Raw genomic sequence first — 25,088 nt, 5'->3', positions numbered from 1 at the left:
TTGAGGTTATCACCGGGATTAATTTCTCTTGTTTCGCTTGATTCCTGTTTTTGACTTGAGTACCTATTTGTAGTTCTGCGCCTGACATTGTGGCTGTTCTGTCATTGTGGGCTGTGAACCTTGTAACTGGGCTGTGAACCTTGTAACTGAGCTGTGATTTTGACTCATCAGTAAGGACTTTGTGTACATCTTGGCTACATCAAACAGTGTTCATCTACTTTAAGGAATTTGAGACTTTCAGAAACTATAAAATCCAAGATCCATAATCATAAAATAGATAAGGCTAATTTATTTAGCGCTGTATCGAGTCATTCAAATATCTCACTGTTGGATAGGTGAATGTGGCAGCCATTTTGCTCAATTAGATCCTACAATCAGCAATGCAATGCTCGATTGGTTAATTTTTTGTTGTTGTAGTTGAGGGCATATTGTCCAGAACATAGGAAGAACTCCATGGTCGTCTTTGAATTGTGTCATGGGATCTCTAACAATCACCTGAACAGGACTAGGTTCATGTCTGATCTGTTGAGACAGTGCCTCCAATAGTGCTGTACTTCCTCAACACTATTTGATTTGCTGTTTGGAGAGAATTACCATCAAATGGAATTCAAACTTTTATCGTCTTCTGTTTAGCACAATACTTACTGGACACCAAAGAGAAGTCCTTTGTGAAGTGAAGTGGGACTGACAAGAACATAGTTTCTATCCAATTTCAAGTGGGAATGGTGCACAGCATGAACTGGATCAAATTGCCACAGAATTGGCAATTTCACTCGGACTAGTGAAAGGCGGGTGGGAGCAGAGGAGCAAGAGTCGGCCATTCAGCAGCTTAAGCCTGTTCCACCATTCAATTAGATCATCACTGATTTGCACCTCAACTCCATTTATCTGCTGTGGATCCATATCCCTTGATACTCTTATCTAAGATAGTCTTAGTCTTGAAAATTTCAATTGACCTAACATCCGCAGCCTTTTGGGGGAAAAACGTTCCACATTTCCAGTACCCTTTCCGTGGAAAAAGTGCTTCCTGATTGCAGTACTGAATGGCCTGGCTCTAGTTTTAAGATTGTGCCCCCTTGTTCTGGATTCCACCACCAGAGGAAATAGCATCTCTGTATCTACCCTATCGAATCCCATCATAATTTTAAACACCACAATTAGATTACCCCTCAACCTTCTAAACTCCAGGAAATGCAAGCTGTCATCATAGATTAACCTTTCAGCCCCGGTATTCTTGTGGGAAGCAATGTCAGACTGGTGCATTGGGGTGGTTGTCTGAAATTAGTTTTGAGTGGAGGGAGGTTTATGCAGCAACCTACGACGCAGCAGCTAACGAGATGTTTGCTGACACTGGATGCCTGAAATGGCACGTTGAATCATAGAATGATGCAGCACAGAAGGAGGCCTGTGGCAATCTGTTCCATTTCCTGGTGGCTTCTGGCTGTTCTTTCTTTTGCACGCGGCAGAGGAGTTTCTAGAGGTGGAATTTGTGCTGCTGTTAATATACTCTTAATTTTAAGCATCAAATCTTTCATAACTGAAACCCCCATAGGAACATTACCTGGTTTTGAGAACCTAATCATTTGATTAGTCCAAGTCACAAATCCAATTGCCTGGTTTGATTCAATAAAGGTGTTGCACTGGCATGTTGAACGAAAACCCTTCTGGAACCTTTTAATAATTTCTTTTTTAAAATAAAGTTCAGCCTTAATTTATATTTAACCTTAAGTTGCCATGTATTGTGCCCCAAGCAGTGTGATTTTGGGGAAGTGGATATTCTGCAACCTGGGCAAGTACAGGAAACTTTGTGATATCCGGCACCGACGGGACCGAGCTGTTGCCGTCCCATCAAAACTGCCGGACAAACCAGCGCTAATGTTGAAACATACGGAGCTTGAGCTCCGTATCTGGCAACAAACCCTGTGCTTCTAAACAGTTGGCCGTACCTTGCAAGCGTCTTTGTAGCTTAGCAACAGCTTCAGCTAGACCTTGCAGAGCCTGACTGGTGGAAAAAAAAGCAACGAAAAGAAAAAAAACCTAACGAAATGGCTCCTGAATTTTGCCGGTGGATCGAGCATTCCGGACAGTTAACCTCCGGATAAACCAAAGTTTCCTGTAGCTTGCTAAATTGGTGCTGTTTTGCCAACCTGTTCCTGATGCAATGGAAAGATTTCTGAAACCCAGAGAAACGTAGGACAGATTCTGAGAGACCTGCTGTTAGTAGCAGTGTGCCAAAATAACTCCTGTTATGTGTCTTCCTACATCAATCTATTTCTGTTTTATTATTCAGCAGCAAGAAAAGCCGCAGCATTTGTTGCATTTCAAGTACGAAAAGAATTCTGAACAGTGTGTGAAATCTGTAGAGCAAATCTGCTGTTTTGCTCTTTAACTTGATTTTTCAGCCTGAGCCATATAGACTGTTAGCATGGTGTTTAATGTCTGGGATCGGGAGTTTGCGGTGGTAACGTATACCATTTCAACACACTGGAATGGAACGGGTTAATTGTTTGTTCAGATACAAAGTCAAGTTTCAGTTCACAGGGAGTGCGTGCTAGCTTATGAAAGGGAGAGATACATGATGAAAAAGGTCAAGATGTGAGAGAGGTGTGAAGGGGCAGGGAGAGAGAGACTGAGGAAGAGAGGATAAATGGTATGGATACTCGAGGTTGGTGCTATGGCACCGTGAGGCCGAGTGGAGTGTTCTTTTATTTAGTGTTAATTTACCTTACCCAAGGTGGCTCACTTTACAATAGGTCAAAGTTTCAGTCTACACCATTGACATCTTTACACACAGGAGACTGTAGCAGCAAGGAGCATTGTAATTTTGCACACTGCCACGTCCTTGTTATAGTTTCTTCGATTAAAACATTTTCATCCACCCCAGATGGCAGAGCTTAAAAACCTCAGCTCGTTGCCTTTTTCAGACTAAGACTACCCTGTGGATTTAATCTTCACCCTCATTTAGCAGGTTTTCAATAAGGTACACGTGGAGCATCTTTGTGAGCAAGGGCGATGGCATGGTCAGTTATGTAAATATTTGGCCATGCCATTTTGTTGCATCAAGTTCATGCGAAGTAAGAAGAAGTTAGCATATTTTATTTGACCCCCTCCTGAAGACCTGTATGAACAGAACACTGGGTGGTAACTTTTGAATAGCATTTTTCTGTCCGGAGCGAAGCACACCATGTCCCAGTGACTTCACCACTTGTGATGAAAGAACACCTTCCTCGCAAGTGAGATAAAGATAAGCAATTAATTGAGCATCTTCCCTCTTTCTAATGTGTATAAAACGTAACACTTTTAATCATCGTCGCTGTGAGTATGGAGCTAAATTCTGCCATTTATATTTCACTTGAAATGCAAGTTTCATTTTTAATCGTATTACATTACCCCTAGCAATAACATCTCGGTAGCTCTGTGACTAATTCTTCAGCAACTGAACAACATTCTTGAACCTGAAGAGCCAAAATAAAATTATTCCCGTGTTGGGACTACACAAGTGATAAAAATTTGGTTAGAAAAATGTCTCTACTTGTGTCTCCTTTACCGAGCTGAAGTTTTTTAAAGAAAACTTGTGGATTGAAAAACCAACTTGCCTTAGAAATATTATTTGAATGAGCTGAGCATTATGAATGGTTTAGGTGCAAAACTGTCAAAAGTTTTACTAAAAGAATAATGGAACTTATTAAAAATGTTGCAGAAATGCTACTGTACTTAATCAACGAACAATCTGTCATTTAACTTGATATAAAATAATTTTTTATTTGACCAGACAGGGTGTTAGTGGATTAACTGCTCCCATAATCATTCAAGTGTGGCGTTCACTGCACAAATTAACTGGCATTTTTTTTCTTCCGTGTCCAAAAATAGAGCCGTAGATTCCTGCAAACTGAGTTTAAAAACGACTGTAGATGTCTTTCAGAGTCACGAAGATGTTGCTTTTCATGCATGTAGCATTAATGGGGCATTTCTACTTGAACTCTATTGTTAATACCTTATTTTTGAAGCCTTAAAACAGGAGAGTTTAGACCAGCAAACCAAAGCTGTTCTGATGAAGGGTCCCAGTCCTGAAACGTGAACTCTGTTTCTCTCTCCACGGATGCTGCCTGGCCCGCTGAGTGTTTCCAGCATTTTCTGTTGTTATAACAAAAGCAGTGTTTACAATTTGATAGTAGATTGGGGTGGGGAAACAAATTTGCCGATGAAGATTAAGTGCCTCATCATAGCAAAGAAAACATTTCCCTTCACTTACAGGCAGCAATGGGAACTTTTTGCTGCTTTCCTATAGAGTTGGGTATTTCAGCTTGAATTTTTAAATGTTGCTGTAACTTGCTAGATCTAATACAGGATCGAGAATTCGTTAGACTTTGTCTCCTTGCCAAGAAACCCATGGAAAAATGGGAGAAACCTTTGAGTCCAGGTCCTTAACCGTAAATTTATCTTAAAATCCCTTCCTTAGGCAGTCCCTCGGAACTGAGGATGACTTGCTTCCACATTAAAAATGAGTTCGCAGGTGACTGATGATTCCAATGTGGGACCTAGAGTCTCTGTCACAGGTGGGGCAGACGGTGGTTGAAGGGGCGGGTAGGTGGGGTGCTTGGGTTGATGTGCGCTCCTTGCGCTCCCTGTGCTTGGCATCCGCTTGCTCCCGGCGAAGAGACTCAAGGTGTTCGGCGCCTTCCCGGATGCTTCTCCTCCACTTTGTGCGGTCTTGGGCCAGGGATTCCCAGGTGTCGGGGGGGATGTTACACTTTTTCAAGGAGGTTTTGAGGGTGTCCTTGAAGCATTTCCTCTGCCCACCTGGGGCTCTCTTGCCGTGCCGGAGCTCCGAGTAGAGCGCTTGTTTTGGGAGTCTCGTATCGGGCATGTGGACAGTGTCACCCGTCCATCGGAGCTGATTGAGCGTGGTCAAAGCTTCGATGCTGGGGATGTTGGCCTGAGCAAGAACACTGACGTTGGTGCGCCTATCCTGCCAATGGATTTGCAGGATAAATTACCTGCTAAATAAGAAATTTGTTTTTTTGATTGCTTTAACTGGGTTTAAATTTGCTGCATTCTGGTAGCTTAGAACAAATCAGCTACCTAAATTGGGTGCTTGAGTTCCCAGTGTTGGTCCTTTATTATTGAATCCATTTAGTGTTCTCTTGCTTCTAAACAAATACGTTATAAACCTATCTTGCTCCTCCTCCTGTCTTTGTTTTTAAAAGCTTAAATTGTTTTTCTTTGCTGAAATGGTTTTTATTTTTTTTTGTCGTGACAAGTTAAACGTTGTGAAATCTGCAAGAATGCATTCTTATCAACTCGTGGTCTGATATCCCAAATTAAGTGCCGTGTTCCACATATGCCACTTGTGAAAATAATTTAGTGGCACCCGAGTGCCTCTCTCATAAATGTTCCTGGGTATTCTGACCAGATGATTAATGTCCCGGTGCGAAAAAAGGCGAGATAAGTGGGCAAATGGTATGCCAAAAATGTGAAATCAAGAAAGCAGCATTTGTTTTTGTAGCTGTGGAACAACATCCAAAAATATGTGTTCCTTTAATTTCAGATGGTTTGTTTAATCAGTACATCAGTCAACAAGAATACAAGCCCCGGTGGACTCAGATCATCCCTCAAAGCAGCAAAGGTAGGGAACATTACAGAAATCTGCATGGATCGTAGAAATATGGATTTTGTTTTTTTGGTGAGATGAATTGGGTTAATTTGAAAAATGAAGTTGTTCCCTATAATTTGAACAAACCACATTTAATAAAAATTCAGAGGGTATAGTTGCTAAACTGAATGGAAAGGTACAAATGAATCCTACTAATTCGACTTGAGCGAGTCTGTTCATGAGATATTTTGTTTGCAAGCAATGTTCCCCTTAATATTTTTTGGGTGCGCGGTCCCTCTAATGGACTGTGTGACCCATTCAAAATTTCGGGCATGCACGAAATGTCACATTGAAAAGCTGGCGCTCGGCTTGCGCGGGACCTCCAGACAGCTGTGCAGCTTAACAGGAATATTGTTTGCAAGTTTAGTGGATGAAGCTAGAGGCGGCTGTAAGAAGGACAGATGTCTCCAGAACTTCATCTGGCAGTGTTTGAGAGCTGGGGAATCGGGTCCAGTACATGTCCAAGAACCCTGGTTTAGCAAATGATGTTCGGTTAACTTGCCATTTGGACTTGTGTACAAAGAACGAGTTTCCAGGTGAAGCAGAGCAATGATATTGGTATTCTGTGTGAATATTTGAGCAGCAGCTCTGGTGTTAATGGCACTATAATGGAGACTGGGCTAAAGTGCTGGTATTGCTTTGCCACCAAACCAAAAAACGTGCATTTACAAATTCTATACCTCATGACATCTCTCAGAAGCCTCTTAAAGCGATGGGCACACAATGAACTAATTTGACCTGCAGTGACTGTCACCGTAAGTAAACGCAGCAGCTATCTTGCACAGCTCACGGTCTCGAACAGCAAGGAAATAAATGTCTAGTGCCGCTGTTTTTGGTGGCATTGGCTGAAGGAGGAACATTGGCTCCCCAACTCCACTTTTAAATACAGGAAACTTTGTGATATCCGGCACTGACGGAACCGAGCTGTTGCCGATCTATCAAAATTGCCGGACATACAAAGTTAATGTTGAAGCATACGGAGGTTTTCATCTCCGTATCTGACAACAAACACTGTTGCTTAGCAACAGCTTCTAAAGAGTCGGCTGCAGTTGCAAGCATCTGTAGCTGAAGCTGTTGCTATAGCTACAGACCCTGCAGTGGCTGACTGGGGGGAAAAAAAGAACGAGATCTAAAAAAACTTACAGAAAACGGCTCCTGATTTTTGTCGTTCGATCGAGTATTCCGGACATACAACCGCCGGATAAACCAAAGTTTCCTGTAGGACCGTCAGATCTTTAACATTCATTGGAATGGGCAGACAGATCTTTAGTTTAATCTCATAAGATAAAACTCCTTCTCGCAAACAGCATTATATGAAATGAAAACTTCATGTGCTTCACTCCCTTAATTTGAATTGCTTTCAAAGGTTCAGGTGTTAACCAATGTTGAGGGCTGTTGCTTTACAACTATAATGGGGGTAGCTCTACACAATAATTGAGCTTGGTGCATGCTTGGTCTCTCAGGAAACCATGTTCGGCCTATAGAAGTTGATCAAAGTCTGTTTTTCTCTGGTGCAGTTGATTTTTGGCCCCCCCGCAAATTATTTTAATGTGAGCAGACCCTGGCTGAGCATGTACATAAGAATATGAGAATTAGGAGCAGGAGTGGGCTATATATGGCCCTTCGAGCCTGCTCCGCCATTCAATAAAATCATGACTAATCTTCGACCTCAACTCCACTTTCCCGCCCGATCTCCATATCCATTGATTCCCCGAGAGTCCAAAAATCTATTGGTTTCAGCCTTTAATATACTCAATGATTCAGCATCCACAGCCCTTTGGGGTAGAGGATTCCAAAGATTCCCAACCCTCTGAGTGAAGAAATTCCTCTTCATCTTGGTCTTAAATGGCCGACCCCTTATCCTGAGACTGTGCCCCCAATTCTAGACTCTCCAGCCAGGGGGAAACAATCTCTCAGCTTCGTCCCTTTCAATCCCCCTCAGAATCTTATGTTTCAATGAGATCACCTCTCATTCTCCAGAGAGTATAGGTCCAATCTACTCGATCTCTCCTCAAGGATAACCCTCTCGTCCCAGGGGCCAATCCAGTGAACTTTCATTACACCACCTCTGAGGCATGTATGTCCTTTCTCAGATAAGGAGGCCAAAACTGTGCACAGGTGTGGTCTCACCAAACCCCTGTACAATTGTAGTAAGACTTCCTTACTCTTGTACCCCAACCCCCTTGCAGTAAAGGCCAACATGCCATTTGCCTTCCTAATTGCTTGCTCTACCTGCATGCTAACTCTGTGTTTCCTGTACGAGGACACCCAAATCTCTCTAAACACCAACATTTAATAGTTTCTCACCATTTAAAAAATACTCTGTTTTTCTATTCTTCCTACCAAAGTGAATAACCTCACATTTCCTCATATAAATACTTATTGCCCATGTGAATGTAAGTTCAGAAGTTGATTTAAAAAAAGAAGAATTTGTCATGTAGGGAGCCCAGTGTTGCATCTAGGAACTGTTTGTGCTCCCACGAAACATCCTTTAGAACTCTGCTGGCAAATCTATAATGCTTAAGTTAGGAGGACTGTGACAAAAATGAGTTGTATTTCTCTAGGCTTTGCTTTGGTGGCTGTTCCTTGTGGTGGATAACAGTCATTGTGCAGGGAGTTTAACAGCCGGCTACAGCCAGGGTTTTTTGCCAAGCATGTCCTGCCTGATGCAGTGTTGAGGAGATTGCTGTTGTGGTCTTTCCTAGTAAATGGCTCGTGAGGGAGCCTGACGCGCGCACACATCAAACTCAGTGGTTGATTCAGCTTGGATTTGATGGTTTGCTTTTGAATTTGAGGTTTTCAAAATGCAGGATAAAATAGTAATTCTTACTGCAATGCAGAGAGCCTTTCTGGTCCGCAGAAGGCAGTTGGAAAACTCTTGAGAAAGACAGTGCTTGAAACCTGTGAAACAACCAATGGTAGTTTGAAATGGATTCATGGTTTTAAATTCTTGCAAGAAAGGGGAAATCCAGTGCATTTAAAAGCCATTTATAAAAGAATACGATAAGTATTGGGAGTTGTGATCTACTATGCATTGGGGAGTTACAAAAGACTTTCGACCCGGAAATAAATAGCTCAGAATTTTCGCTTGTTACCATTAAACTTGTTTCATGTTTTAAATTTTAAATGTGATCTTGTGATGCTCAATGACTTAAGTGAGTCCTTAATGGAAGTGTGTGATAGTCCCATGCTTAAAATCACTTACCAAACAGCGTTTACTGCTTGTTTACCTGGGCGACTTACTGAAAGCTTACTTGGATCTGAAGGCCAGGATGGAGATTCTTGAAGCTATTGAGCAGGGACCCACCCAAGAGAGTAATTTAAGGTACAAAGCTGTCCTGGGTGAGCAGGTTTAACAAGGCCCAAAAATGTGAAGAACCAACATAGAGATTCAGAATCAGTTTTATGTTTAACTGATTTGCTGTTCATCTGCTTCCTTCTTATCTATTAATACTTCATAAATTGGTAAAAGATTCCTCCATTGATATTTGGAACTTTTATTCAACAGTATAGCACATTTATCTTCACAAATACTGAATTTTGTTTTTAAAAGAGGTATTATATATTAACTGCTTCCAGCCAAGAGGACAGGTAGTCACCCTGACTCCAGGTGTCTGCTTGTGCCACTTACTAACGAACTGCAGGAGTGCCGCTGCTAGATTCATCCATGTTTTTTGCTGAAAATGCCTTGCTTTTGCACGCATTCCTGTTTTGCCTATGTTTCCTGAACCTCCCAATGCTGACATTGTGATCCTGGTGCCACTTCAAACAAGCTAAAAGAAATTACCTTTTCATCATTGTTCCCTCTTCTTGGCCAGGTGACGGAGATGACAATAGACCTGGAATGAGAGGAGGTCATCAGATGGTAATTGACGTTCAAACAGGTAAGGATGTTATACATCGAACCAGAGCGGTAGAATTAGAATAACTTACTTTCTAATCAGTGAAGTAATAATGCGTGCAGTTGATAAACAAGAGACTGGGCCATAATTTAACCACTTCTCTAAACTCTTTAAACTGTGAAAATGTTTTGGAGAGGCTAATAAACATCCTGTTATGTGTTCCATGCAAGAGGTAATCCATGTCAACACTGAAGATTAAGCTTTTATCTGTACTGGAAATTGCCATATGAATGCTTTGCAGAATGTAAAACAATTTTATACCTGTAATTGTAGGTTATGCAGGACATAATTTTAGCTTGAAGGATTTTTGGCAGGGAGGGGGTGGAATGGGGAGGTGGCATGCAATCAGTGTATTGTATAAAAGTGCTTTGTGTGTGTCGTCTCATTTGAGATGACCATAATTTTGCCCGTTGCACATTGCCTCTGCTTTTGAATTGGTTGCCGGCCATGTTGAGAAGTCAAGAAACACGAGGGGAAAAATGGAAGGTTCCTGAATAATCCAGAATGATACACATTGGGATCTTTCCTCGCAAAATCACTGGATTTCAGCCAAAAATCTTCAAAATAGAAAGCAATTTTTAGACCACTTAGAATGGATTTCTGGCTTTTAGATGGAATGAAATTGTTAGCACAATGTGTAATGCAGGGGTTTTAATCTGGAAAGAAGAGAAATTTGTTTCGTTTCAAGGGCTGTTTGTCCTCCTACTGGCCATTTCGAGTATTAACAAGTTCTATGGAATGGCCTCGAACAAGCTAGACTGCTGCCACTAGCAACAGTGCCTTATTGACGTCACACAGCACCGAGGAGTCAGCAGCTATGTGCTGTGATGGCAGGCACGGGCATGGACAATCCTGCTTCACAAACTAAGGAAATCGAAAGCACCAACTAATAATGTGCGTGTCTTTCTCATGCAATTTGTTAAAAAAAAATTGTTGGCTGATTTGCAATACATTGCGCAGTCAAGATTGGATTCTCAGATTTGTACGCTGAAGAATATAAGCTTACAGCTAGCTGCTGTGTACAGGGAAGGCTCAGACTGAGCCAAGTCTCCATTTTCTAGGGCATGCAATCTGCTGGTAGTTTAGGGCTAACTAGGATGCATGATAGATTCAACACAAATCCCCTCTCCCAAACTCCAGTTTGGTGTATCAATAAGGAAATTTGATGTTTTCAATCTGCATGGATTTCATTACTGTTACTCCTTCAGCAAATCTTAAAGACTTGACCCATAAATGGCTCCTCAAACTAACAGCTTACTTCACGTGAATTTAAGATGTTTACATTTTAAACTGAAAACGACCATGATGGATGTAGGTAACAGAAGATCAAGGGTAACACACAATTTGTTTTGTTTATAGGGCAAGGTCAGTTGCAATGACTATAGTGTTCGCACGAAGAAGTATTGAACGGTTTAGTGTTCAGCTTTTGTAACATTTTCTTATTCTTTCACACGGTGCAAATGTTCTTGTATTGTGTGTAGCCCAAAATACTTAATTGCAATCGGGGAAGGGGGTTATTTTAACCACTAAATGTGAATGATTTATCATTCGGTATAGTGGACCTGATTCTTTCCCCAGCAAATGCAGCTAGCCATAATCAGAAGGTGTCATTTTCATAGTGGCTCGATTCCATTGTATTCCTCCTCTCCTACATAACCCAGCTCTGCAATGTCCAAACTACAGCTGGTGGGCAATATGCAGCCTGCAAAGCCGGAAAGTATTTGCACTCGCATTTCTTCCTCTGCTGCTTTCTTCTGTTTGAATTTTGTGGGCTTGAAGGTTTGGTTGGTTTCATTCTTGATGCTGCTCCCTTATTGGTACAGGAAACTTTCTGGTATCCGGCACTGACAGGACCGAGCTGGTGCCGTTAGATCAAAACTGCCGTATAAACCAGCTGCAATGTTAAAACATACAGAGCTTTTCAGCTCCGTGTGAATCAACAAACCTTGTTGCTTCAAAACAGTCGGCTGCAGCTGCAAGCGTCTCTAGCTGAAGCTGTTGCTTAGCTACAGACCTTGCAGAGCCTGACTGGGGAAAAAAAAAGCAACGAGAAGTAAAAGAACTTCGCGAAAACGGCTCCTGAATTTTGCCGGTAGATAGAGCTTTCCAGACTTTTAACCTCCGGTTAAACAAAAGTTTCCTGTAGATGGATCCTAAATCTGAGCAGCAACAACTGGTAGTATTGTCAGTTCGAGAAACTGAACGTAAATGGGAACGTTCATTTAAACTTTCTGAAAGGGGAGGGTGAACAGCCACAGGTCGTGGTCCATATCGGTACCAACGACATAGGTAGAAAGAGGGAAGAGGTCCTGCAAGCAGAATATAGGGAGCTAGAAAATAAATTAAAAAGCAGGACCTCAAAGGTAGTAATCTCGGGATTACTCCCAGTGCCACGTGTTAGCGAGAGCAGAAATAGGAGAATAGACCAGATGAATGCGTGGCTGGAGCGATGGTGTAGAAGGGAGGGATTTAAATTCCTGAGGCATTGGGACAGATTCTGGGGAAGGTGGGACCTGTACAAGCTGGACGGGTTGCACTTTGGCAGAACCGGGACCAATATCCTCGCAGGGGGGTTTGCTAGTGCTGTTGGGAAGGATTTAAACTAGTTTGTCGGGGCTGGGAACCTAAGTGTGGGCCCAGAACAGAGAGAAACAAAGCTGGAAGTGCAAGTTAGAAAAGTAGTCAGCAAAACTAGTAGAGAGCAGAAACAAAGGCCAACAGTAAAGAGGGTCAAAGTGCAGAAAAATATTAAACAGGCAAAGTTGAAGGTACTTCATCTAAATGCACATAGCATTTGCAACAAGGTGGATGAATTAATGGCACTAATAGAAGTAAATGGGTATGATGTAATTGCCATTATAGAGACATGGTTGCAGGGTAACCAAAGCTGGGAACTGAATGTTCCAGGGTACTCAACATTTAGGAAGGACAGACAAAAAGGAAAAGGAGGTGGCATAGCGCTGTTAATAATGGATGAGATCAGTACGATAGAGATAAAAGATCTTGGCTTGGCAGATCGTGATGTAGAACTGGACTCAGTTTGGGTGGAGCTAAGAAACAGCAAAGGGCGGAAAACATTGGTGGGAGTTGTGTATAGGCCACCAAACAGTAGTGGTAATGTAGGGCACAGTATCAGTCAAGAGATTAGAAGTGCATGTAACAAGGGCAATAAGGTAATCATGGGGGGCTTTAATCTACATAATGACTGGGCAAATCAAATTACCACTAATGGTGTGGAGGACGAATTCTTGGAATGCATGCGAGATGGTTTCCTGGATCAGTATGTGGAGGAACCAACCAGGGAACAGGCTATTCTGGATCTGGTACTGTGTAATGAGAAAGGGCTAATCAATAATCTTGTGGTAAAGGGACAAGTGACCATAATATGATTGAATTTTACATTACGTTTGAGAGTGATCTAGTCCAATCTGAAACTAAGGTCTTCAATCTAAACAGAGGAAACTACAAGGGTTTGAGGGACAAGTTGGCCATGGTAGATTGGGAGACTACATTAAAAGATATGAAGGTGGACATACAATGGCTAACATTCAAGGAAATAATGCATAATTTGCAACAAACATATATTCCTCTAGGGCATAAAAACCCAAAAGGAAAAGTGATCCATGCATGGCTAACAAAAGAAATTAAAGCTAGTATTAAGTCAAAGGAGGAAGCTTATAAAGTTGCCAGAAAAAGTGGTCAGCCTGAGGATTGGGATCTTTTTAGAAAGCAGCAAAGAGGGACCAAGAAATTGATAAAGAAAGGGAAAATGGAATATGAGCACAAACTAGCGGAAAATATAAAAACGGATTGTAAAAGCTTCTATAGGTATGTGAAAAGGAAAAGACTGGCGAAGGTAAATGTAGGTCCTTTACAAATGTAACCCCACTATTTAAGAAAGGAGGGAGAGAGAAAACGGGGAACTACAGACCTGTTAGCCTCACATCAGTAGTTGGGAAAATGATGGAATCTATTATAAAGAATGCAATAACTGGGCACTTAGAAACTAATAAGATTGGGCAGAGTCAACATGGATTTATGAAAGGGAAATCCTGTTTGACAAACCTATTGGAGCTCTTTGAGGATGTAACTGGTGGAGTAGACAAAGGGGAACCGGTAGATGTGGTGTATCTGGATTTTCAGAAGGCCTTTGATAAGGCCCCACACAGGAGGTTGGTGAACAAAGTTAGGACACATGGAATTGGGCGTAATATACTAGCATGGATTGAGAATTGGTTAACAGACAGAAAACAAAGAGTAGGGATAAATGGGTCTTTTTCAGGATGGCAGGCTGTGACTAGTGGGGTACCGCAAGGATCGGTGCTTGGGCCCCAGCTATTCACAATCTATATCAATGATTTGGATGAGGGGACTAAATGTAACATTTCCAAATTTGCTGATGACACAAAGCTAGGTGTCAGTGTCAGTTGTGAAGAGGCTTCAAGGGGATCTCGACAGGCTCAGTGAGTGGGCGAGAACATGGCAGATGGATTATAATGTGGATAAATGTGAAGTTATCCACTTTGGTAGAAAAAACAGAAAGGCAGAGTATTTCTTAAATGGTGAAAGATTGGGGAATGTAGATGCTCAAAGGGACCTGGGTGTCCTTGTACATGAGTCACTGAAAGCGAATGTGCAGGTGCAGCAAGCCATTAGGACGGCAAATGGTATGCTGGCCTTCATTACAAGAGGATTTGAGTACAGGAGTAAAGAAGTCTTATTCCAATTATATAGGGCCTTGGTGAGACCACACCCGGAGTACTGTGTACAATTTTGGTCTCCTTACCTAAGGAAGGATATACTTGCCATAGAGGGAGTGCAACGAAGGTTCACGAGATTGATTCCTGGGATGGCGGGACTGTCGTATGAGGACAGATTGAGTAAACTAGGCCTGTATTCTCATGAATTCAGAAGAATGAGAGGGGATCTCATTGAAGCATACAAAATTATTACAGGGCTTGATAGGGTGGATGCTGGGAGAATGTTTCCTTTGGCTGGGGAGTCTAGAACTAGGGGCCACAGCCTCAGGATAAAGGGTAGGCCATTCAGGATATGAGATGAGAAGAAATTTCTTCACACAGGGTGGTGAATCTTCCAGTCATTGGGTATATTCAAAACAGAAGTTGATAGATTCCTGACTAGTAAGGGCATCAAGGGATATGGCGATAAGGCCAGTGAATGGAGTTGAGGCAGAAGATCAGCCACGATCTCATTGAATGGTGGAGCAGGCTCGAAGGGCCGAATGGCGTACTCTTGCTCCTATTTCTTATGTGATGTTCTTATGTGATGTTCTTATGTTTGTATGTGGCCCATGAGGCTTCACTGTTTCAGCCCAAGTGGTGCAAAAAGACAAGGGGGCCATAATTTGCGACCCCTATGCGTGCGTACGAGGTGCGCACGCGCCCGTAAGAGCCACGCAAGTTCCGGGTTTAGGCATGCGAAGCATGCGGGTGGAAAGTTGCACTTTTTGCCCAGCGAATGCCCGTGAAATTCTTAGGCCTGGTAAAGCAGGCGTAAGGCCAGCCTTTACCAGGCGTAAGAGTTTAAAAAAAATAGAAAAATAAAATTTCATCTTTCATTTATACATTAAAAACCCTGTCCAATAAGTTTATTTTTAGCCCTGTTAAAACATAATTTCCCCCCCAAAAAATTAAATTTTTGTTTAAAATATTTAATTGAATGGCATTTTAATTTTAAATATGTAATTTAAAAAATTTATTTCATGTGTTTGTGTATTTTTTAAAAAGTAATCCACCTTGATATTTATGGGAATTCCGTATGTACGGAATTCCCATAAGTATGAATGGGGATTCCCCTTCTTTCATTGGTTGGGCTGGCCCACGTGATCCCAGGGGTGCTTGTGAACCGCCTGCGCCCCTCGGATACGTGGGCCTCTACCCACGGGTACCCGGAGAGGCCCAGGGGCGCGAATCTATGAACCTCCCGGGCCGCCAGGTAAATTTGTAGATTTTTTGCAGGTCGGAGGCATCCAGAAGGGGAAGCCTCCAACCGCAAATTTTGGGCCAGGTTGTTCGGATTCTGCGAAATCAACTACCTGTATATTAGAAGTTGCAGCCTTTCACAATCGCAGGAATTAATTCAGTAGAATGTCCAAAGATCCAGAATGGAAAGCTAAGATGAGTCAAAACCTGAACTGTTTTTTCTTCTGGCTTCTTGCTTCTTTGTTTCTGCTTTTTCACATCTTCCTGCCTTACTGGTCTCAGTATTTTTGTTCTTGTTGCCTTATGGAACAACTTCATGTATACTAAGGCATGAATAAAAGCTATCACAGTTGGGATTTGTGCATGGACATTGTGCACTTTTCAGCTTGCAGAACTATCTTTTTACAGGATAAATCAGCATTCGATGTAATCTGATGGATTTATTTTATGATTTGGTGGAGACCTTCGTTTTTGAGCGCTGACTGCATAAATGCGCATGTAAGTAACTCGGGTCTTCAGTGAAAAAGAAAAACTGGAAATCGAAAAACAGGATTATGTTAGAAGGAATGTTACATCCAAAACTTTAACCTGTCTTTCCACTTCATAGATACTTAGATGGAATCATAGATGGTCCTCTTGTTTCATGTTGACCAGACCTATACACAGTACTCCAGGTGTGGCATCACCAAGGCACTGTAAAGCTTCGCCACAACCATGGGGACTTGATCTCATCTGATTTGGCAATATAACTGAGCATCCTGTTCACTTTTTGTTTATTGCTGCCTCATATTGTTTAGGCATGGCGAAGAATGTTGGCCAGGACATGAGTAGTCCTTGCTCTTCCAAGAATGTCATGGGATCTTGAATGTCCACTGGAACAGTCAAGACACATCTGTTTAACATCTCGCATGAAGAACCACACCTCTGACAATGCAGCACTCCCTCAGTACTACATCAGCTAGATTATGTACTCAAACTAATGGCATGTGGCTTCAATCCCCATCTTTTTTTCAAAAGACTAATGAGATATTTTCATAGGCTAGTTTTGGGCTCAAGAACACGTGCTCGGTCTCGTGAGCTGCCTTGGTGATGTGGAATGGCGCTCCAAAGTGACTCTCTTGATCGAAATGTGACCCAACATTTTAGACCAATTTGAACTAGATAAAATCACTGGCAACTGGTCTTACTTGGCCAAGCGGCAAACACCAGGAGACTTCCCATCATTGGTAAGCAAATACCAATGATATTAGAGACACCTCCTTGGTTAACTCAGCCTCATTGTGTCTGCTTCACTCTTGAGCAGTTGAATCTATAGTCAAGCTTTGGAAAAGGAAGAGGCCTGTTTTTATAAAAAAAAATCCTCGTACTTATTTCTGTTTTATCCTTTTTTGTGAATGATGCTTACTACAATAAAGGATATAACTCGTTACATTCCTCTGTTTGCAGTCTTGAAAAAATACTGCAGTTGTGTTTGACACGTTGAAAATGACTCTTCCCTTTTTGGATGTTTCTAATTGTAGATGACGTGGAGTGGTATCGAACATTTATTGCTTTCCTGGGAATTTGAATTGGAAAGTTTGAAGTGGAAGTTGTTGCTGTTCTCAAATCTCACACCATAATCTTCAGTTTGTCCTCATCAACTTGGGTAGAATTTTTTAAGCCAGCTGTACGACGTCTTATGAAGAGCAAAAATCTTTACGGTTTAGGATCAGTGCAAAAAACCAGTGGACTAATTTGGGTGCTAAGTCACAAAGTATTCTTAATCAAGAGTTTTGAGCCCACTTTTAGCAGATAGTCTTGCACTGCTTTGGCTGTGGTATAACTAGTCTGGTGCAAAGCTAATGTTACAATTTCCCGTGCATGCTGAGATTACTCCAGACTGGCGTTCAGATGAGCTCGGTTATTTTTAGGCAGAGATCAGTGTGGGAGCTGCGCTTTAACTCAGCTGCTGGCTCTGTCTCTTGCTGTACAGGTAGCAAACCAGCACCTGTAATTTCTGTATTACGACATCACCAAGTTACTTTTAGATGCTTTCGAACTGCTACGCTCTAAATATATGCGCACAACAACCTTTTATTGATTTTTACTTTTTTATTTCCTTCTGTCTACCTGCCTTGCACTTTTTTTTATTCACTAAGGTTACAGTCCAAGAGCTCTGCTGGTAAGAAGTACATCAAAAAGGCCTGCATCACTTACTGTCCAATGATCCTTCCCTTGGTGTCTCAATGGCAGGGCTCAGATAAAACACATGCACTGTGGAGATTTACAGCACTAAATACAAGTCCTGCCATCCAGTGTGCCATGCTTCTTGTAGCAAAAGAAATAACTTGAATTTATACAGCACCATTCACAACCTCAGGACGTACCAACTGTTTTACAAACAATGAAGTATTTTTGAAGTGTTGTCATTGTTGTAATGTAGGGAAATGTGGCAGCTAATTTTTGCACAGCAAGGCCCCACAAAAAGAGCAATGAGGTCATTACCATGTAAACTGATTTAGTGATGTTGGTTGAGTGATAGATATTGGCCAGGGCACCAGGAGAACTCATCTGCTCTTCTTTGAATAATGCCATGGGATCTTTTACATCTACCTGAGAGGGCAGACAAGATTCTTTGAGTAGAAAGTGAGCCACTCTCCACATAAGCTTCTGTAATCTTCTCTAGCCCATGTCCGATCCTCACCGTTCAGTTTTCTAACCAATTATGTGCACCTGTGTATTCTCTCCCTCCACTTCCCAGAGCTGTCAGCCATCTTGGCCCTTCTTTCTGGAGCACTCTCCCTAAACCTCTCCACCTCGCTCCATTGTTGAAAAGCCTGTCAGCATTCACTGTCTAGGTTCACACAAGTTAGCTTTACATTGTGCCTTTAATGTAACAAAGCATCCCAACACTCATTACAAGAGGATGACTGGATGGCGAGCAGTAATAAAATAGATAAGAGCTGATCGAAAGAATGGTTGAAAAAACTGATTTTGAGAAAAGAAGCAAAGTGGAGGGATTTAAGATGGGAATTCCAGAGAGCAGGGGTATGGCTCTACCATTGATGGCTGATCAGAGGGAGGGTGGGATGTGCACGAGGCTAGAGTCGATGGACCATATTGGGTTGTAGGGCTGCAGAAGATTGCAGAGCTAAGGAGGGTCGAGGACTGATCAATGATAAGAATTTCAAATGAGATGTAATGAGACACCAGGAGCAATGGCACCTGGTGGTCAGTGGGACTGGATGCCAGTGTCCGGTTTTTGGGTAAGTTGCAGTTTGTGGGGAGTGGAGCTCGGGAGGCAAGCAAGGAGGATGCCGATGAATGAAGAATGGCCATTCCGGTGAAGCACAGGACTGCTGCTGATGTCCATGACATTGTGTGCCAGGATGACTCCGCACCTTCGCAGGAAGGGGAGAAAATGGGTAGATGGAAAAAAATAGTACTGGAACTGCTTGGTGCAAGAGAATTCAGTACTGTTTGAAGTATAACTTGGAGGAAATGGACAGAATAGTGTAGTTTTACAAAAACGGTTGCAGGTGATCACAAATTGAATTGACGCTCAGCCTGGACAGGGGAAAAAAAAAAGTCTTGTCTGCTGACCTTTCGGAGATTGGCTCAGTCTTGCAAAAGGAAGTGCGGGTTGTGCCAGATTTGTGTTCAATAAGGCTGTTGTGATGTTATGGTTTCAGTGAACTGAGAATTTATGAACATAGAAGGCCCTCTTTAAATTGAAACACTACGAGTCTGTTATTGAAGGGTAATTGGAATTAACGAACTATCATAACCTTATTTAAAAATACAATGATACCCAAGTGTTGCAATCTCCTCCCCCCCCCCCCCTTTGATTTGCTTACTGAGAAAAAGAAAAACATCACGTGAAAAGGACCACATAAATTGGCTTTAGCTGTTTAATTGAAAAACTTGTTGCTTCGTCGTGCTTTGTTTTTACCTTCCCCTACTTTCTGAAATAACCTACAGACATGTAGAGCTGAAGTCAAAGAACGCGAGAAGCATTTATCTATTTATAGGTCTCAAAAATGTACAATGCTAAATTTGTTTTAATCCCCTTGTGCTGCATGTACAGTGTTATGGTAGCTGTTTTTAGAAGCAGGGTAAGAGTGTTTATATTTGGGTGATATTTTTTTCTCTTTTTAGGCTGGTTAGTCTGTATCTGAACCTTCATTCTAAAGTGGTAGTTTGTATTTTCAAGGTGAATGGAGCTTTAATCTGCAGTAATCCAACACCATTTCAGACAGATTTTACTGTTTTGTTTCAGTAATATGTGAAGAAATGTAAGGTTTTCATGGGGAAGATTCTGTACTTTTAAATGTTACATTTTAGCTGCCATTGCTTTTATTTCTGCTGTTTTTTTTTGGGCTTCACCTTGACATTTAGCTGGTGGTATTCAGCTCCCTCCTCCCAAATAGGGAGCTGAAACTGAGTAAACAAATGCAATTTAACTTCTCCTTGACTCTATCCCCATTCCTGCAGATGGACCAGGTTTAATGATTTAAAGCCACATTTCTTCATTGACTCGGATTGCACAGTAAAGTGTGTTTCTATACGTTGCACCAAGGCATTGCTATAGTGCCGCAGTGATCCTTAAACATGCATTGCTTTGTATAACTTTCTGTTTTTGCATTCCCTTTTCATTAGTATAAACCTCTGCACTGGCAACGTAACCAGTTTCTTTCCCCACCCCCGCAATAAATAATGTTAGCCAGGTGCTGGAAAGTAACTATAGAAATTATTTTGTCATCCAATAAACTCGATGCTGTCACTTTGAGATTAACACTCAAATCCTGGAGTTAATAAATTGTCAATCTCCAAGTTTGCCATTCAGATAACATCCCCAGAATAACGGTGGCGTGCCAATGTTGAGACTGGATTACAGAAATTTAAGTGAAAAATTCCAGTGGAAAGTCTCTGAATAATGACTTTTTCTTTGCAGAAACAGTATATTTATTTGGTGGTTGGGATGGAACACAGGATTTGGCAGATTTCTGGGCATACAGTGTTAAAGAAAACCAATGGACTTGTATATCTAGAGATACTGAGAAAGAGGTAAGTGTTTTGTATTGGAAAATGATGCTGGGATAGCAGACCAGTAGAAAATAAAAGTTTAGCTGGTAATTGAAAAGGTGTAATGCAGAGGTTTCCAAACTGGTGGTCGAGTCCCCCGGGGGCAGCGCAAAGAGGTCATTTGGTGAGGAGGAAGGTCCCTGGGAGGGCGTTAGTTGTAATTTGCTAATGGGTCACCCGCTGCAATTTGTATTTTCTCCATTGGTGGCGCTGTAGCAGTCAACTCGGCTCAACGCTGCTGCTCTCAAACTCAGGCATCCCCGACAAGCAGTTCCAGCCTATCCTATATTTTCAATAATCCTCAGTTTAATTATGTTTCCTCAGTTAAAACTAATTGTTATTTACCTTCTGGTCTGTACCTCCTGTGCAGCATAAATGTCTAGTTATCAAGTATTTCGAGCACAGAAACAGGCTGTTCGGCCCAACAGGTCCATGCCGGTGTTTATGCTCCACACGAGCCTAGTTGGAAGTGCTCATGAGCCCTGGGGTCCCCGTTGCCATAGAGAAATAAATAAATAGCAGCAGGTTGGTGTCTCTGCTTCAAAAAATTTAAGTTCTTGCCCTGAGTTCTGCAGCACTAGGCAGCACCATTATTTTTGTCGCTGTATCTAAATTCTCATGAGCCCCTTGGGTCCACGTGATGATTAGAGGGAATAGATAAATAGCCTTCCTTTCCAAACTTGTCTCTGCGTTAAAAATTACATTATTGCCCAGTACTCTGCACCTTTATGGAAAATTTATTTCACCCTGCTTGGATTTCCTGTTGCTGCTTGGCATCACCTTAAATTGAAGAAATAAATTAAAAATTAGCATGCGCACTCGCTTAAGGTTTGCACAAAAAAGTATAATGCATTTTACCTCCTTCAAGGCAATCCAATGGATTCCGTACTCCCTGTTCCACCCTCAAACATCCTGACCCCGCAGACCCATTCTAGTTCCATCTGTGGAGGATTGTTCATGCTGCACCCGGCTCGCAACCCCAACCCAAAGTGAGGAGTGGCCCGCAGTTTTCCTTCCAGTGAAGTTGCTTACGCTGTCATAGCGAGCGGGAAATTCCTTGGACTTGCTTCGCTGGCGTTATTTTGACAAAAGTGCAGTGGAAACCCATTTACACAAGTAAACGCCGCACTTCCAGCCAAGTAACACCAGCGAGGGAGAGCAGATGTGAGGAATTTTCCGGCCAGTGAGTTCCAATAATTGGAGTTCATATTAAAACCCAAATGTGTAAGAGTGTGAGAAGTGACAAAACTGCTAAAGTATTCTGGGGTTACAACTATATTGCACTAACGTTAATTATGCTTACACTGTTTCCTAGAAAGAGAGGGTGCGCCTGGGGCAAGAATCTCCGAAGGGAAGCGCAGCAAAAAAAGTAGTCTGGGAACATCTGGTGAAATCTAATCAAGGGTTCAGCTACCATTCTAAACCTCAAAAGCAAAGTTTTAAGCAGTTTTGATTCTACACTTCAAATGACTGATCAGTTCATATTTGCTGGGATGTTTTTGTTCATGCCTTTTCTTTAACAGTGCAGCTTTGTTTCTTTATCTGAACAAAATACTTGGTGTCCTTTGTGCAGGTGTATAAAAAAAAATCCTTCACTGGTAAGTGATTGAGTTAACACAAGGAGAAACATTTTATTTACACTATATTTGTGTTTCTAATCATCAATTGGTTGCTGAGAGCAGTTTAGTGCTGGCTGCGAAACAATATTGAAGGTATTTGTGACACTTGTAAGCATCCAGTTGATCATGGAGAAGTTTGTTCGGTAAATGTTTTATCAATATAAACAGCATTGTGTTACATGATGGTAATGTATCAAGGGGTTGAGAAAATGCTTGGACTGCGAGAACAAAGCTTGTTGTATTACTGCCTAGAAGCATTCTCCAGAGCGTGGTGCTCTCTGTAATGTTAAGCTTGTATTTTATAGGTTTTTTGTCTTTTATCGGCAGGGAAGTCATGGCAGGCATCTGTGTTCAAATTGCCTGACTTGGATACAGATGATGCTGCACTATACAATTTGAACAGCATTGCGTTATTCCACTGCATTTGGGAATGGCTACCAGTTACAATAATGAACCGTGACCATATTCTAATGTAGCTGTAAATTACAGTGTATAACTAGAATCAAATTACTTACTGGTGAGGCCACTGCCTTTTGGTTTTCATTGTAAAAAAAAAATAGAATGAGGCCTGTGTAAAAGGTGAATTTGACTCACTCGCCATAAACCAGCGGCTCTGCCAATCAACAGTTGGTGTGGATCACCTGAAAATCTTGGGAGAATTTCCTCAGCACGCTATTGTGAGCCTGTTTTTAAAGAAAGTGTTTAATTTTGCGGCATGTAGCACAATTTGCCCCCTTTATCAGATATTTCTCAAGCAAAAGTTATTTGCTGCGATTTAAGTATAATGAGTTTTTCCCACAGTGCTATTGCTTTCCAATTCTATTTGCATTCTTGCGCAAGAGAGGTTAATTTTCAGTGCATTCTAGCAATATATTTATTCTGCAGGCTTAGGAAATACTGTTGGTTTGTTTCAGTGAAAAAAGGAAGCTTGCTCAGAAACTTAGCCTGACTGGTTTTCTTTTCCTTCTCCAAAGAGGAGTCACTGGGTCAGCTGGATAATAATAAGCTTCCATGCCTGTGATTAAAATTTTCTTCTAATACTCCATTTATAAAAATCCATTTTTAAAACCTGTCCCCAGCTTGACAAATTCTACATTGCAGAAACTGAGTGTAGGAGTGGGTGGGTGAATGTTTGTGATATGTCAGTAATGTGGCAAGCTATTGAGTGCCGCTGTTATGGGAGTGCAGAGAGGAACTGCTCTGTGGAGACTGCCAAACTGGTTCTGAGGGGACTATGGGCGCTATCACCAGATTGTTTCAATTAGTTGTGCCATTGCTGGCCACATAGGGGATTAATCCTCTTCAGCTGGTCTCGAGACCAGGTCTGTGAAGTAATGTTGAAATGTTAGAAAACCCTGTACTGTACCATGTGGTTAACATATGTTATGCGTGCTCCCACTTTAGTGAATGAGAAGAATTGCTTTGTTTGCACAGCTGTAGTCTGTGGCCTGTGTGAAAATTTTGCATCTGTAAGCGCTGGTACAGCCTATTTGTGGCCTTTATGGTTGTGGGTTTTTTTTTGGCACTGTTGAAATTGCAAATAAAATTCACTGCCTAACTTCCACTGCGACTAACTGTGTCAAGTATCTGGACTTGTGCAGTGCCATTTCCTGCCAAATGGTAACTGTCGACAGGCCACTCTCCTGCAGAGTCGTAGCTTCCTACCTTACTTGACTGCTACAGTGAAAATGTTGGAGTGAAGCAGGCGAATAGTGGAAGGACAAACTGAGCCTCTTCAGGCTTTGTAATGCAAAACTATTCTTTCCATTTGGTCCCAAGGTAGCAGTCTGAACAAGAAAAAGTTATGTGTCTGCTCCTTCAAAAATTCCTTCAGAGGCACTCTCAACAAATCTGAATCACGCCTATGCTCTTTGTGTATGCATCCAGTCTGCGACATACGAGATCATTCAATGCAACTTTGCCATTGATGATTGAAAATTATTTTGAGCCAGGGAGTTTCAGAAGCCTTTATATAAGCCTTTAGCTCCAACGTACAATTTCCTTTCATGCTTGCCAAAGTAGGTATAGGGGAAAGAGAGGAACTGGCATTCACAGGAAACTCTTTGGTCTCCGGCACCGACGGGATCGGGATGGTGCCGGTTGATTCAAAATTCTGGATGACGGAGAGGGTTATCTACCGAGGTTATTTTTAACAAACAAAAATGTAAAAAATCAAGAAATGTGCAGTATACAGTAATTGGGTACTCACCTACAGAATGTTGTTTTAAATGGATGCTGGAAGATGCTTGATTAAGTACAGTACTGCCAGTTGAGGGTAATGCATAACTCTTTAATTACTTAACAGTAAAACAAAACTTGTCAGACTCCTGTTATTGAGGTGTTCGGACTTCCGACAGCGCCAAGAAGCCGAGTAGTGGCAGTTTGGAGAACTACCCCCACTGAGTAACTCGGCCACCGCGGGAGACTTGGACTCGGACTCAGCAATATTGCCGGTTATTGAGGTGTTGTTTTCGGAGTATGAATTTTGCCGGTTAATAGAGAATTCCAGATATTTAGGTGCCGTTTAAACGAGAGTTTCCGTATATAGTGCCTTATGTCCTCAGGAAATCCCAAAGCACTTAACAACCAATGAATTAATTTTGAAGGGTATCCCATATTGTGTCGGCTAACATGGCAGCCAATTTGAATACAGCAAGGTCCCAGAAACAGCAAAGGAGTTTAATGACCAGTTAATCTGTGGTTCTGGTTGAAGGCGGTAAGTTCGCCAGGTTGCTGGGAAAACTTGCTGCTTCTCTTTGAATACTATCTCGGGATCTTCCATGCCTATCTAAACAGGCAGATGAATCTGAAAAACAGCACCTCTTCACAGCACAGTAGTCCCTCAGCACTGCACTGAAGTGACGATGTAGATTATGTGCTGCGGTCCTGGAGTGGAGCTTCAATCCAC

General features: G+C 41.9%; 1 protein-coding gene across 3 annotated transcripts in view; it reads left to right on the top strand.

Annotated features, from left to right (window-relative positions):
• mkln1 (muskelin 1, intracellular mediator containing kelch motifs) overlaps positions 1–25,088 on the top strand; it is a 167,827-nt gene that overhangs the window by 61,048 nt on the left and 81,691 nt on the right. For all 3 annotated transcript variants that reach the window (XM_086010684.1, XM_086010683.1, XM_086010685.1), the window contains 3 exons: positions 5,549–5,626; positions 9,472–9,537; positions 20,431–20,543. In XM_086010684.1, coding sequence (XP_085866810.1) covers positions 5,549–5,626; positions 9,472–9,537; positions 20,431–20,543 — 257 coding nt within the window. The remainder of the gene's footprint in view (positions 1–5,548; positions 5,627–9,471; positions 9,538–20,430; positions 20,544–25,088) is intronic.

This window comes from Somniosus microcephalus, chromosome 17 (assembly GCF_052327205.1).
Source record: "Somniosus microcephalus isolate GS21.2 chromosome 17, FLI_Smic_1.0, whole genome shotgun sequence".
In the NCBI taxonomy this organism is placed as follows: Eukaryota; Metazoa; Chordata; class Chondrichthyes; order Squaliformes; family Somniosidae; genus Somniosus; species Somniosus microcephalus.
This window is presented reverse-complemented; position numbering and strand designations above follow the sequence as displayed.